General features: G+C 32.3%; 3 protein-coding genes across 4 annotated transcripts; 2 read left to right on the top strand and 1 right to left on the bottom strand.

Annotated features, from left to right (window-relative positions):
• Positions 1-2,145, top strand: LOC145589313 (F-box/kelch-repeat protein At3g23880-like). Its single transcript, XM_081645835.1, has 3 exons — positions 1-259; positions 464-536; positions 630-2,145. Exons 2-3 carry the CDS (start codon positions 466-468, stop codon positions 1,804-1,806), a joined length of 1,248 nt encoding a protein of 415 aa, XP_081501961.1. The 5' UTR covers positions 1-259; positions 464-465; the 3' UTR covers positions 1,807-2,145.
• A 3,007-nt stretch (positions 2,146-5,152) lies between these two features.
• LOC145589312 (ribosome-inactivating protein PD-L3/PD-L4-like) lies at positions 5,153-9,090 on the top strand. Of its 2 annotated transcripts, none has more exons than XM_081645833.1 (2): positions 5,153-5,302; positions 7,868-9,090. In XM_081645833.1, the coding sequence occupies exon 2, from the start codon at positions 7,888-7,890 to the stop codon at positions 8,803-8,805; it is 918 nt and encodes a 305-aa protein (XP_081501959.1). In that variant the 5' UTR covers positions 5,153-5,302; positions 7,868-7,887; the 3' UTR covers positions 8,806-9,090. The 2 variants fall into 2 exon arrangements, with proteins under 2 accessions (XP_081501959.1, XP_081501960.1); XM_081645834.1 differs by lacking the exon at positions 5,153-5,302 and adding an exon at positions 5,329-7,038.
• A 581-nt stretch (positions 9,091-9,671) lies between these two features.
• LOC145587290 (putative 12-oxophytodienoate reductase 11) lies at positions 9,672-12,348 on the bottom strand. The gene is made up of 5 exons (XM_081644022.1): positions 12,258-12,348; positions 11,371-11,511; positions 11,135-11,265; positions 10,407-10,583; positions 9,672-10,304 (listed from the first exon to the last, which is right to left on the bottom strand). The coding sequence occupies exons 1-5, from the start codon at positions 12,326-12,328 to the stop codon at positions 9,706-9,708; spliced, it is 1,119 nt and encodes a 372-aa protein (XP_081500148.1). The 5' UTR covers positions 12,329-12,348; the 3' UTR covers positions 9,672-9,705.
• Between the last annotated feature and the right edge of the window lie 256 nt (positions 12,349-12,604).

The raw sequence follows: 12,604 nt of genomic DNA, 5'->3' as shown, positions 1-12,604 counted from the left end.
GCACACAAACAAAAAGAAGAAAAAATATACGGAGTATATCGCAAGTGGTCGTATAATCGTACGTAAACAACTAAACAAGACAAGTACTCCGTAGACACAAAATATTCAATACTCCGATTAAGCCTTTTTTTTCAGTTTGTAAAACTGACATCAGGCAGAAATACTTGCTCGCCAATTATTTTGTCATTTTGATTGACTTTATTTTCTTCTTCTTCAGTCCCAGATTCAGATCCATCAATCTTTTATAACTATTACCCAGGTACTATATCAATCTTTAACAAATTGATGTTTAATTTCATCTAATTATCATTCGTTTTTCTGCTTTGCCGTTAAACCTGCAATTTTAATTGTATATTTTCTAACCCCATTCATTTTCTGCTTTCAATTTCTTATTTCATACATTATATATACTTAGTTAATTGGTTGTTAAAATTAACCCAATAATCTTCTTGTTTTGTTGCAGCAATGGCTCTATCTTTGCAGCGTTACACTTGGTCAGATGACAACAGCCGTTTTAATCATCTCTTGAAACAAAGGTCAAATCTTTATATCTCTTTCCTTCTAATTTAATTTATTTTTTGATGGGTGTTTTAAATTTGCTGATTATGTTTTTGGGTTTAACTTTTCAGAATTAATAATGAAAAAGAGAGGTCAATGTCAATTGCAATTGAAAGGATTGATCATTTGCCTGAAAATTTAATCATTGAGATTCTGTCAAGGTTACCTGTTAAAGATCTGTTGCAGTTTAGGAGTGTTTGCAAATCATGGCATGCTATTGTTTCGAGTCCAAATTTCATATCCAAACACCTGAATAACTACTATAACAATGATGAAAGTTGGCGCCGTTGTATCCTTGTTCAATATTATGTTACCCATGCTGAACTTCAGCTGTATGAGCTGTTGCTTGATGAATCTCCTCGAGTTTTAGCTGATGAAGTGTTATATAGTATGCCAATGTATAGCTCGTATATTTGTGGTCCGTGTCATGGATTATATTATCTGTACCAGTACGATTCTAGTGGTCGTGCTTTGTGGAATCCGGCTATCAATGAGTTTAAACCCTTGCCTAAAATGATTTGTAAGCCTGATCTTCCGTCTGAATTCACTTATGCTTCTAGTGAAGTTTATGGTTTTGGGTTTGATCCTGTTAGTGGAGACTATAAGGTGGTTGTTATAAAAGGTTATTGGCTTACTAATTATGATGATGAAAGTAATGTCAAGCATCCTCTATCAGTCCTTGTCTATTCGTTGAGGACTGATTCGTGGAGGTATTGTGGAGATCTGGCTAGAGCTTATGATTTGGAAGGTAATAAATGTTACATCTATGTGAATGGATGTTGTTACTGGTTCGGATCATTTGAATATAGTTCTGAAGTGATCATTTCTTTTGATATGGCTACTGATGCATTCAAAGAGATTAATGTTCCAGACTATGCACAACCAAGTTCTAAGTGTCTTGGAGTGTATGATGATTCTCTTGCGTTTCTGTCTCTCCATGAGACGGACAAGAAGTTCGAAATTTGGATATGGAGTGAGGAGTGTTGGACCAAGAAATTTACTGTGGGACCATTGTCAGATATTCGGAGTCCTGTTGGTCATTGGAGAAATAACAGGCTCTTACTAGAATGTGTTGATGGTAAGCTGGTCTTATTGGATCCCGAAACACCACAAGAAATTAAAGATCTTGCATTTCAGAAGGAAAGGTGGTGTGAAGGAGTTTTTGCTTACATGGAAAGTCTGGTTTCGATCAAAAATAAGAACGAGGCAGGGCTGCAGCCTGAGGAAGTTGAAGCAGAAAATAACTAAGCATTGGATTCATCATTCTCTCCAACATACCAGTGCAAAACCAGCCTGTGTTTGTCAAGTGCTTTGTTTAAAAATAAAGAGTACTCTTTTTTTTCTTTTTTCTTTTTTCTTGCAAGTAATTCAGAGCTGAATAATGCCATTGATATTGTTATATGGTGAAATATCTTGTAAATTAGAGATAGCTTTGATGTGTTGTCTGTAATTTGCTTATTTTGTGTATTCCAATTGATGAAATAAGAGCCTTATCAGTTCATCTTAGTTTGTATTTTTATGTAAAAAAACATGTTACTAATATCTCCAAAAACTAGTTATGTTGGAAATGTGTTACACAATACCAAACACAGGCTGTGCTGCTGTTGACATCATCTTCTTCATATGTTCTTATCCTTGCATATGGTACATGCTTACGGTATCAGCAACAGCTGATCCTTATTCAGTAGCAGTGGCTGTTTAATTTTAATATCTCAGTTTACGGCCTCTGTTTATGTAATTATATGGTTGCTTACTCGGGTGTTTTTATGCATTTCTTGGTGTAATCGTTGAAATTATGTCACGGAATTTGTCGGAAATCCAGCACCATTACCTGTTCTCCGGTGAGTCTCCTCCTTATCTCGCGCCAGTGAAGAAGCAGATAAGGGATCCAAGCTTTAATTCCCTAAGAAATCTTCAACGTTGTCTCTTCTTGTCAGTATTCTTTGCAAGTCGGTTCACCGATAAGGGCAATAACTCAACATAATGTTTATCTTACTGGTGTTCAAGTTATTTGATCTATATATTTTGTCTGTTTACTCCTCCCTAAAGTGCATGTTCAGGAGATAGGTTCAGACTAGTGTATCGTGGGCTTAGTCCATCTTTACTATAGTTTGTGTTAAGCATTCTCAACAGTTTGGAATGCATAAATACCTTCTTGCTAATTGTAAAATCAAAATCAAGACACTAATTTACTTTCTTTCATGCTATCAAAGCACTAGCAGCATAGTAAAGCCTTAACACCATTTTTTTTTTTTACTCCAATCCGCCACAAGAAATAACTCATCGATAGCTTTTCTTTTTTATAAAAAATAGCGGCCTTTGCGGGTGCCGGGTGGTGTAGGAAAATGGATCCAACATCTCCTATTACCTTGGCTATGAAGATCAACCAAGAAATTTGATAACTGATTTGTTGTTCGTTTGGAGTAGAGGAAACTTGTGTTCGTTGAAAGAAAGCTCACCAATCCAATAGACAAGGAGTACATTTGATAAATCTCCATTAATTGGCTCGTACGCAATTAAGCCTATGGAAACTCAATAAGATTTCATCCTAATAAAATCAATTGGTGATATGACAATGAATACTAAACTTGTTAAGAAATTAACCCTAAAAACCTTTTTTAGAAAGGAAAAAATTATATATATCCCTTAGAATTACATATAAGCATTCAATAAACACTAGAAAATCGTATAGAGTTAGTAAATCAAAAAAATATAAACACTAATTACACTAATTTACGCGTGTTTTGTCATGAATTCCTAATTTTATACAATTTTCAAGAGTATATTTAATGCTTATATATAACCCTTATGGCTAAATATAACATTACCCAAAAATTAACTGCTTTAGGGAACCTTTTGGTGGATAATTTGCCTTTAATTCCTAGTTGTGAATTGTGATAGTCCGTACCATTTTTGACAAATTATTCCCATATACTACGTATAAATTAAATTTACTTGATGCCAAACATAGATGAAACACAATACATCTCAACTATAAGGACCACGTTATCGCACAAGGACCACGTTATCGCACAATGCATCAATAGTTTGGATTCATTGCGTTGTTATTTAGCAATAATACTGAGTATTAGCTCCATGATTGAGCAGATAAAAACAAACAAGATAAATCAAACGTTGGACATGCATTGCAAATATGTATGATAAATTGATAATGACTTAATGGTACCAAGTATATTGCATTTATTACTCGTTCTTATATTACTCTCATCCAAAATTCCAAACAAATCAATTATATAGGGCCATTGATGCACACGCTACAACGTGCTGAGTAGAATTTAATCTCCATCCAAACAAACTAAAAGTGGCTCTTAGCTTGTTTGTCGTTTTCTTCTCATTCCCTCCCACACCCAATCCGAAAAATATTCAATTCAGATTTGGACTAGCGTGGACATAACAATTTAGTATGACTTAACTTTAAAAATTTACCCGACCCGATCCAATCATATCAAACTCGATCCGATCATCTGAATTAACACCCCTATGTGTACTGACTAATGAATAACGATATCTTGTCCCGTGCCTACACAATGACAATTCTATAGATTATGGAGTAGTAAGTTATTTTATTGCAACTTGGGCAATATCTAAGATACGGTTACTAAAAATAAAATGTACGATAATCGAGGTTCAATTAATTTTGTTCTTAATTTTGATAAGTAATGACCTGATTTTAATTGGGTTGGAAAGTAGATTTCCAGAGCATTCCAGCGATATATTAGTTGTTTTAATACTAGTTCGGGATCAAAATTTATGATTTAAAAAATAAATAAATAAATTAGAAAGTCATGATAAAAAATTTCCCGCCTAAATGCAAGGATGATGTCATTTTTTCTTTTGAGGTATCATATTTAATAATTTTGAATATTAAAAGCTTCTACATTACAACTACAGCTTATCAATTTATCCTTAAAAAATAAAATAATTTTAAATAGCCTACTAATAAATAGACTCCTACAATGAAATATGTATTAGGCGCGAAGCTAAACAAGTATTATATCATGATTTTGCTGAAAATCTAAAATTTTAAAAGTACAAATATTTTTATTCAAGGTGCATAATTCTTATTCATATATATCCATTTTTTTTAAAATGTACAAATTATAAAAATAGATTTTATATAAACCGTGTATCGCACGGGTTCTAACCTAGTTTTATCTTAATATAACAAATTTTAGCACATAAATTTAAAAAAAAAAATTGTTCTATAAAAAACAAATAAGCTGTGCATTGCACGGGTTTCATCTAATAATAGTCATACTTTATAAATAACTCCAATTTATAAGTTTACACAAAAATTGATAAGACTCCACGTTTTATTTGTATTTTTTTTAAGCCTAATTTCATACTCCAATCTTTAAATTCCTAGATCAGTTAGTCGATCGTAACTGTGTTTGAGTTAGGGGTGTCAATTAGGATGATCGGATCGAGTCTGATATAGTCGGGTCGGGTCGGGTAAATTTTTAAAGTTAAGTCATATTAAATTGTTATGTCCACGCGCGTCCAAATCTGAATCGGATATTTTTCGGATTCGATTTCGGATCGAGTCGGGTCGGGTGTACTCTTGACACCTCTAGTTTGAGTTACGTATAGGTGCCATATATGCCTATATAAAAAGCCAAAGAGCCAGCCTTTTCTTGTCACCGACAAAAATCTCCGCTCTCTGCTATAGTTAGTCGTTCTACACATTATATCCACTTAACACAAGCTTTGCCTTAGTTTTGTTGTAAGTTACTCTGATCTCTATACTCTTTCCCTTTTAGTTTTTAAAAATAAAATGGGTCCTTAATTTATACAATTTCCATAAAATGAATTTTGTTGATTATTATACATTTATACTTACTCCATTTTATGTGAGGTTTTTTTCCCTATTATAAGTTCATAACATACTTTATCGTTTTATATGAGATTTATTATTATATTGTTAAATATTAATTTTATAATAAAAACAATTGTGAATATTACACTTTTTGTCCCAAAATAATTAACTAATAAAATATAAAATATATTGTTGGGGCTCAAGTATCAACTTAAGCTTTTGGTTAACATGGTAAACTAACAAGGTATCAGAGCCAACGTGACACAAATATGTAATATTATTTATATATATAAATGTGTATATTGAATCAAACAAATCCAGACAAGCCCTAATTTAATGAGGTTAATTATCTACCTAATAAGGTTAGCTAATTTAATTATTACAATCATGTCGTTTTTTAATCACATCTACAAATTGAATTGTAGACTTTTTTTAAAAATAAAAAAATAATACTGACAGAGACGAATATAGTACAAGTAGAATTTTTTAACCAATTCACATGTTAGTGTTTGGAACATATTATTTTTTACTCGTGGTCCAAAGTCCATTTAATTATATATGTGTGTACTACATTAGCTAAAATAATTCATTGACCAAAATAATGTGGAGTTAATAATTGAACCAAATATATCTAGAAAAGGCCCTACTTAAAATAATTTATTGCGCAACCAAGTAGAGTGTTGGATTTAACAAGAGTAAGAAAATCAACACTTGAATCTGTCGTTCACATGCATATATACAGATAAGGTTTGTTACAAAAGATGGTTTTGTAGTTATCTATAAGCTAAGAGCACAGTAGACCTTATATTTTGTTTGAGTATTTCTTACCAATGAGTTAGATAATTATTAAGATTAATGTTTATAACCTGGAAAAGAACACGTTGATCCTAGTCAACAATAATTATGTGCATGTAGATAGGCAAATTCAAAAATTAATTGGGGTTTGAATGATTTAAAATTAATTCTCGTAGCTTTTGATCTAAGTCTAGGTCATACACATCATTGAAAAAGAGAGTCTACTTCAAAAAATCCAAAGACTTTTCATCCGGCCTAAATCTGAAAAATTATATGACAATAAGAGAAAATAATGCTTAATATTTTTATTTATCAATACGTGACACTTATTTGAAAATGTTATACTTCAATGCAACACCAACCTACATTCATTGCTTTAGGTACAGGCAACATGCATCGCATCCGTCACCAAAAAAGAAATTCACTTTATTTAGAAGTTCAAGTAGGTTCCATCCCAAAACCACTTGATCGACAATTGTAGGACGGTAGGAGTAGGGAACAAATGATCCAATATTAGATTTGTGCATGTTCGTGGATAGGAATTCCCTTATAAATTTTTATTTTTACGAATCAACTTAATAGAATCTTTCTGTAATACACATATCAAATACATAGTACTCCATTAAATTAACATTATCATTATGCATTGTTGTTGACACTTACTTGTACTCGTGAACCTCGTGTTTAATCATTAAATTTCTGAATTAATAAGTTCCTTACTTCCTTAGCAAGTCGATCTATTTGCCTATTTAAGAAGATTTAGCTACACATTAGACCTTGCCTTTCACTAAATTATCACACATTAGTTACCAATCATTTTCTTCATCATCCAACGCCTCAATATTTACGTAAGTTTCTCTATCCCAAATTCCCAATTATACATGTTTCGTTTTGTGTACTTTGTTCAATTTGGAGCTAACTTTAATCATTAATAATTACGCATTGTTTTATCAGTGCATATATACTTTTAACTACGTACTATGTATACGATATTGTGTTCTTATCAACAGCTTATGCAATAATTTCGATCTTTACTTGCTTGATAAATGATGGTGAAATTATTCAAATGTCTATCTTTTCATTTGTAGAAAACTGTTTTTCTGGCCTAATTCTTTAATCTATATTGTACTCCGTATGCATATTTCATATTTATGGTTTTTATTTTGGATGGGTAATTAAAAAGTGGGTAGCTTAAAATTATTATGGCCTTAAATTTTACATAATTTTTGAAACATAAAATTAGTTTTACCAATTAGATGTTACTCGTATTAATTAAAATTTTATGACTTGAAAATAATTTTTACATATTTAAGTATATTTTTCCAATAATTTTTTCTTTTTTATGAGTTGAAGAACAAGTTATAAAGCTAAGCCTTACCTTCATTACTTTTATTTAGTACCTTTTCTAAGATGGCCTGATCTTTTTCGTTAAAAAATTAAAAACTCGATCTATCTGTATGACTGTATCATCATATTTTTATTTTTCAATTAATGTATACCGTCACAATTAGTATACATATTATCATATAATTTTACAAGATATCATACAATCAAAGTAACATGTGGTAGCTAGGGCCTAGGGGAATTCAGTATAATTAAATTATTACATACTTAACTAATCAAGTGTATCTGTGTATGTACATATAATATGCTCCGTAATTATTACTCCGTATACAGGTTAGCTAAGAAGAAAAAAAATGAAGTTGTTGGCAGCACCATTATCAGTTATTATAAGGTGGTGCATGATGGTGATGATGGCGGTTGTTCCACCGTTAACAACAGCGCAAGACGGAGAAACCCTAGCCTACAGCACGGTAACATTTGAACTAACAAACGGTGTTACGGGCTACTCAAGTTTTCTAACAAGATTGCGCAATCAAGTAGAAGCCCCAACTAGGGCTTGCACCTTACAATCAACTCGAAACCCCCCTTTAACAGGAGCCGAATATGTCTTAGTAGACCTCAAAATTAGTAACACGCAATGGGTGACCTTAGGAATAGATGCCAAAGATTTATATGTATGGGCTTATCAAGACAACGTAAAATACAATGGAAAGTACCGAGCCAATTTCCTTAGTGACGCTCCTCAGGCTGCTAAGGACCGCCTTTTCCCAGGATCAACTAAAAGAACCACTAGATTTGGAGGTAACTATAACAGCCTAGAGCCGGCTGCTGGTACAACTCGAAAGAACCTTGTACTAGGAATACAAAACCTAGACGGGGCCATTAGAAAAGTCTACAATAAACAAGAGAGTGAACTAAACAAGGGCACGGATGAGGCTAGGTTTTTTCTTATCGCGATCCAAATGGTTCCAGAGGCAGCACGATTCAAATTTATGGAGCAAGCCATAGTTAGGGGGGATAATTCCGATTCGTTCAAAAAGAAAATGGTGGCTTTTCAGAATGATTGGGATCCGATTTCTCAAGCTATACATAAAGCAGAAGCAGCAACACCTAAATGTGTTACTATTACACCAACTCTTATAATAAGTAACGTTGATTACCGGCAGGAGGTGAATAGAGTAGACGAAATAAAAAACGACATGGGCCTCCTCAAGTACAAGTCTAGCACCCTTAGTGTTATCGGAAGCTCGATTTTGGACGATGATATATAGTCGGAGTCTTGCAATCTGCACTTGTGTAATATTAAAATGGCTGCCTTCCTTAGCTTATAATAACACTTCAAAATAATAATGCTCTAATCTTGTACATATTATGGCTTCATTAGCCGACTTTAGAGACAATTAATTAAGCATGCATCATATCTCTACTACTCCGATCCGTAGCTTCTTACGGAGTATATGAATAAATAATCATGCGTGTACTTGTATTAATGTATCAATTACCAAGATCCAGGTAATGTTAAGCCTCATTGTCGTTGCCTAAAAATAATGTTTCAATTAATCCTTATAAATCATTAATTCAATAATACCGGTTTCAGTCAATAATTTTAATTTTCAAATGACAAATATATCGGTAAACATTGTTTATTTATCATATCAATAAACATTATTTCATTCCATATTCAATAAATGACAAGAATCATCGATGGCATAATGATATGGATCTAAGTAGACCTAACAAAATTAACAAGGATAGATCCTCACTCTCGCATAAATTGAGTGTTTCTTGTCAAAATTAGTCAACAAGATGCCAAAAATGTGCGATTATGTGTTTGGCTTAATTCCCTCAAAAGCTCATCAAACAAAATTCTTATCATTCAACTCATCGATCTCTGAATTTTATTAATGAGAATTAACATATTTATAACTTATATTGATCCCATGTCAACTAGGATTTTAAAAGATAATACTTATGCTAAAGTAATTCCTAAGAAAGTAATTAAAATAACTAGATTTTCCTAATAAAACTAATCTAAATCATGCATAGGTTTATTTATGTAAATAAATAACTAAATCTTTTAATCATGCGTAACTTTGGATTGAAGCCACTTAATCTCATGGTTAATAGATAACTCAAATGCATTTGATTTGCATCATTAAAAAAATAATATACTACATTGAGTCTTCAAGAAAAGGATAATCAGTGTAGCCAACAACAGGATCAGAAGTATAAAAAGTCTCTCGATGGTAGTGATTAAGAGGTGCATTAAGCTCAAATCTTCTAGGCAAATCCGGGTTAGCTAGAAAAGGGCGGCCATAAGCTACAAGATCACAGTGCCCCTCGACCACAGCCTTATTTCCGTCTTCTCGGCCATAACCACCACCAACAATAAAAGTGCCATTGAATGCCTTTCTCATGGAGGTTAAGCTATAAGAGCATTCCATTTTCTCTTCGAAGATAACTTCCATTATCCTAGGTTCCGTTGCATGGCAATACAAAATTCCATATCTACTAAGTGATTTAGCCATATAAAGGGCTAAAGCCTCTGGATTCGAGTCTGTTGCTTCCATGAAATTGATATAAGGGGAGATTTTAAATCCGACTCTATCCGCCCCAACCTCTTTTACAACTGCTTCGACTATCTCTAAAGCGAATCTACAACGATTCTCTATAGATCCACCGTATTCGTCTGTTCTATCATTGATATTGTCTTTCATAAACTGATCAATAAGGTATCCATGAGCACCATGGATTTCAACACCGTCAAATCCTGAAAATTCAAGTTTATATATATATAAGAGCGTGAAACTTTTAATCTCATACGTACGAAATTTTTCTTTGTCGAGTTACTATATATATAGTCCATACTTACCAGCTTCTATTGCATTTCTAGCAGCAAGTCTGAAATCATTTACAAGTGAAGGTATTTCATCAACTTTAAGCCGCCTTGGGGGAGAAAATTGATCAGTTTCAATGTTGTTGCCTCGAAGTTGAGGTGATAGAGTCTTATCAGTGCATGAGATTGGAGCTTCCCCATTTGGTTGATAATCTATGATTTGCAACAACAAATAATTATAATGATAATTTTGCACCAACTAAGCTAAGGAAATTTAGATAGATGAAGGAATCCCAAATTTAAAGAGAAAAACAAGAATCACAAATAAATTAATATAAGCAGAAAATACAACTTATTACTAACAACAAATTATTTATTAATATCTTTTACATATTTCCTCCGGTCCGTCACAAAATAACTAACACATTTGACTTTTTCATTGTTTAGATCTTAACTTTAATTTGACTAGTTTTTTAAAAACAAAAAATTTGAAAAAAATAACATATCTTATCATGAAATCAGTTGTTGGATAGATATTAATATAAGATTTCATACTAAAACTTTTTTTATAATTTTTTATTGATATTTAATTATATATAAAATAAGTCAAACTATTGCATCGGCATGTGTGTAAAGCTTGAGTGTGTCATTTATTCTAGGGCAGAGAGAGTAATGTAAGAAAAAAGAAATCATATTTAAGCAAGTAATCACAAAATTCCTATTAATGTTAAAAATATATATATAAATTTGAAGGAAATACGTACCTCGATTGGAAACTCGTCCAACATGCCAGAGTTGACAGAAAAATATCCCTCCTTTGGCATGTACAGCATCAACAATAGGTTTCCAAGCCTCAATTTGTTGTTTCGTCCATATACCAGGCGTGTATGGATACCTATACAAGCCGATTGAGAGAGTATTTGAACAATTTTTTTAAATGTAGTTAACATATATATTGAATGAAGGTAAAGATATATAGAATTAGGAGCCTCAAGCATACCCTTGAGCAGTTTCAGAAACTCCAGTTGCTTCAGCTATGAGCAAACCTCCTTTTGTAGTCCGTTGAGGGTAATATAAAATCGCATGTGGTTGAGGTATGTTTCCATAAGACCTTGATCTTGTAAGTGGTGGTAAAACAACCCTGAAATTTAGACATAATATTTAAGATTAATCTGTCTATAACTTGGAAGGAAGGAAGGCCAGTATTATCAACACATACATATTATAAAACGACCGAGCACATTGCTATCTTATGATCTACTTATCTAAGATTAATATTTAAGATTAATCTGTCATTTTTTAGGATTAATCTGTCATTTTTTATTTTACAAAGAGTTGATTTTAATGCAAAAGAATTATTCTTATAGTCAAACCAACTCATACAAACCACAAACTACTTAAACTATCATCTTAAAAAAAAAAAGTAAAAAAAAAAAAAAAACCCACCACTTACGCTCTCAGTGACAAACAAACCGATTAAAGTAATAAATTTTTAATGACCGGGGCATCGCCCGAACCCATAACTAGTTTATCATTATTTGTGTTGGACCATTTTATCATCTTAATCAAGACCACTTATATGAGTCATTGCAAGTATGTAGCCCTATTACAATTTTTCTCTACCATTATCTCAACCCACCTACAGGATGATCTTATGATGATAAGGCGATCTTATTAAAAATTTATAATTTATTTTCCTATTTCATGATCTAACTTAGGTATTGAAATTCAACTTTATAATAGAGTACCAAAAATTAAACTTCTTTTAGGTTCGTTCTCAATGAACTTCTCATGTATGTGGCTATTATTAGGAAATTTCACAAACCATTAAACCAAATATAAAAACAGAAAATAATGAAGATTAAAAAATAAATAAAGCTCACGGACCTATGAGAAAGTTGGAACTTGCCCATTTGGTAAGGGCTCAATAGAGGGATAGTTGTTGAATCAGTAGCCATTATTTTCTGAACTAATAATTTATTTTGGTACTTCCTTACGAATTGTTTCTTGAATTGTTTCTTGAATTATTTATAGTGCTATAAACCTCTGACAATTAAACGAAAAAGGAATTCACCCACTACGTACTATTCAAAGAAAATTCAAATCACGCAAGTAGTATATATAGGTAATTAGGGATGAAATTTAGCGTCAAAAAATATGTGCCTAAGATAATAGGCGGCTACTAGAATAATACTCCTTGTGATCCATTAATAAGTTCTTCATTTTTAACGCCC

This window comes from Chenopodium album, chromosome 17 (genome assembly GCF_948465745.1).
Source record: "Chenopodium album chromosome 17, dcCheAlbu1.1, whole genome shotgun sequence".
Taxonomy (NCBI): Eukaryota; Viridiplantae; Streptophyta; class Magnoliopsida; order Caryophyllales; family Amaranthaceae; genus Chenopodium; species Chenopodium album.
Note: the sequence above shows the minus strand (reverse complement) of the source record. Positions and strands in the feature narration are given on the sequence as shown.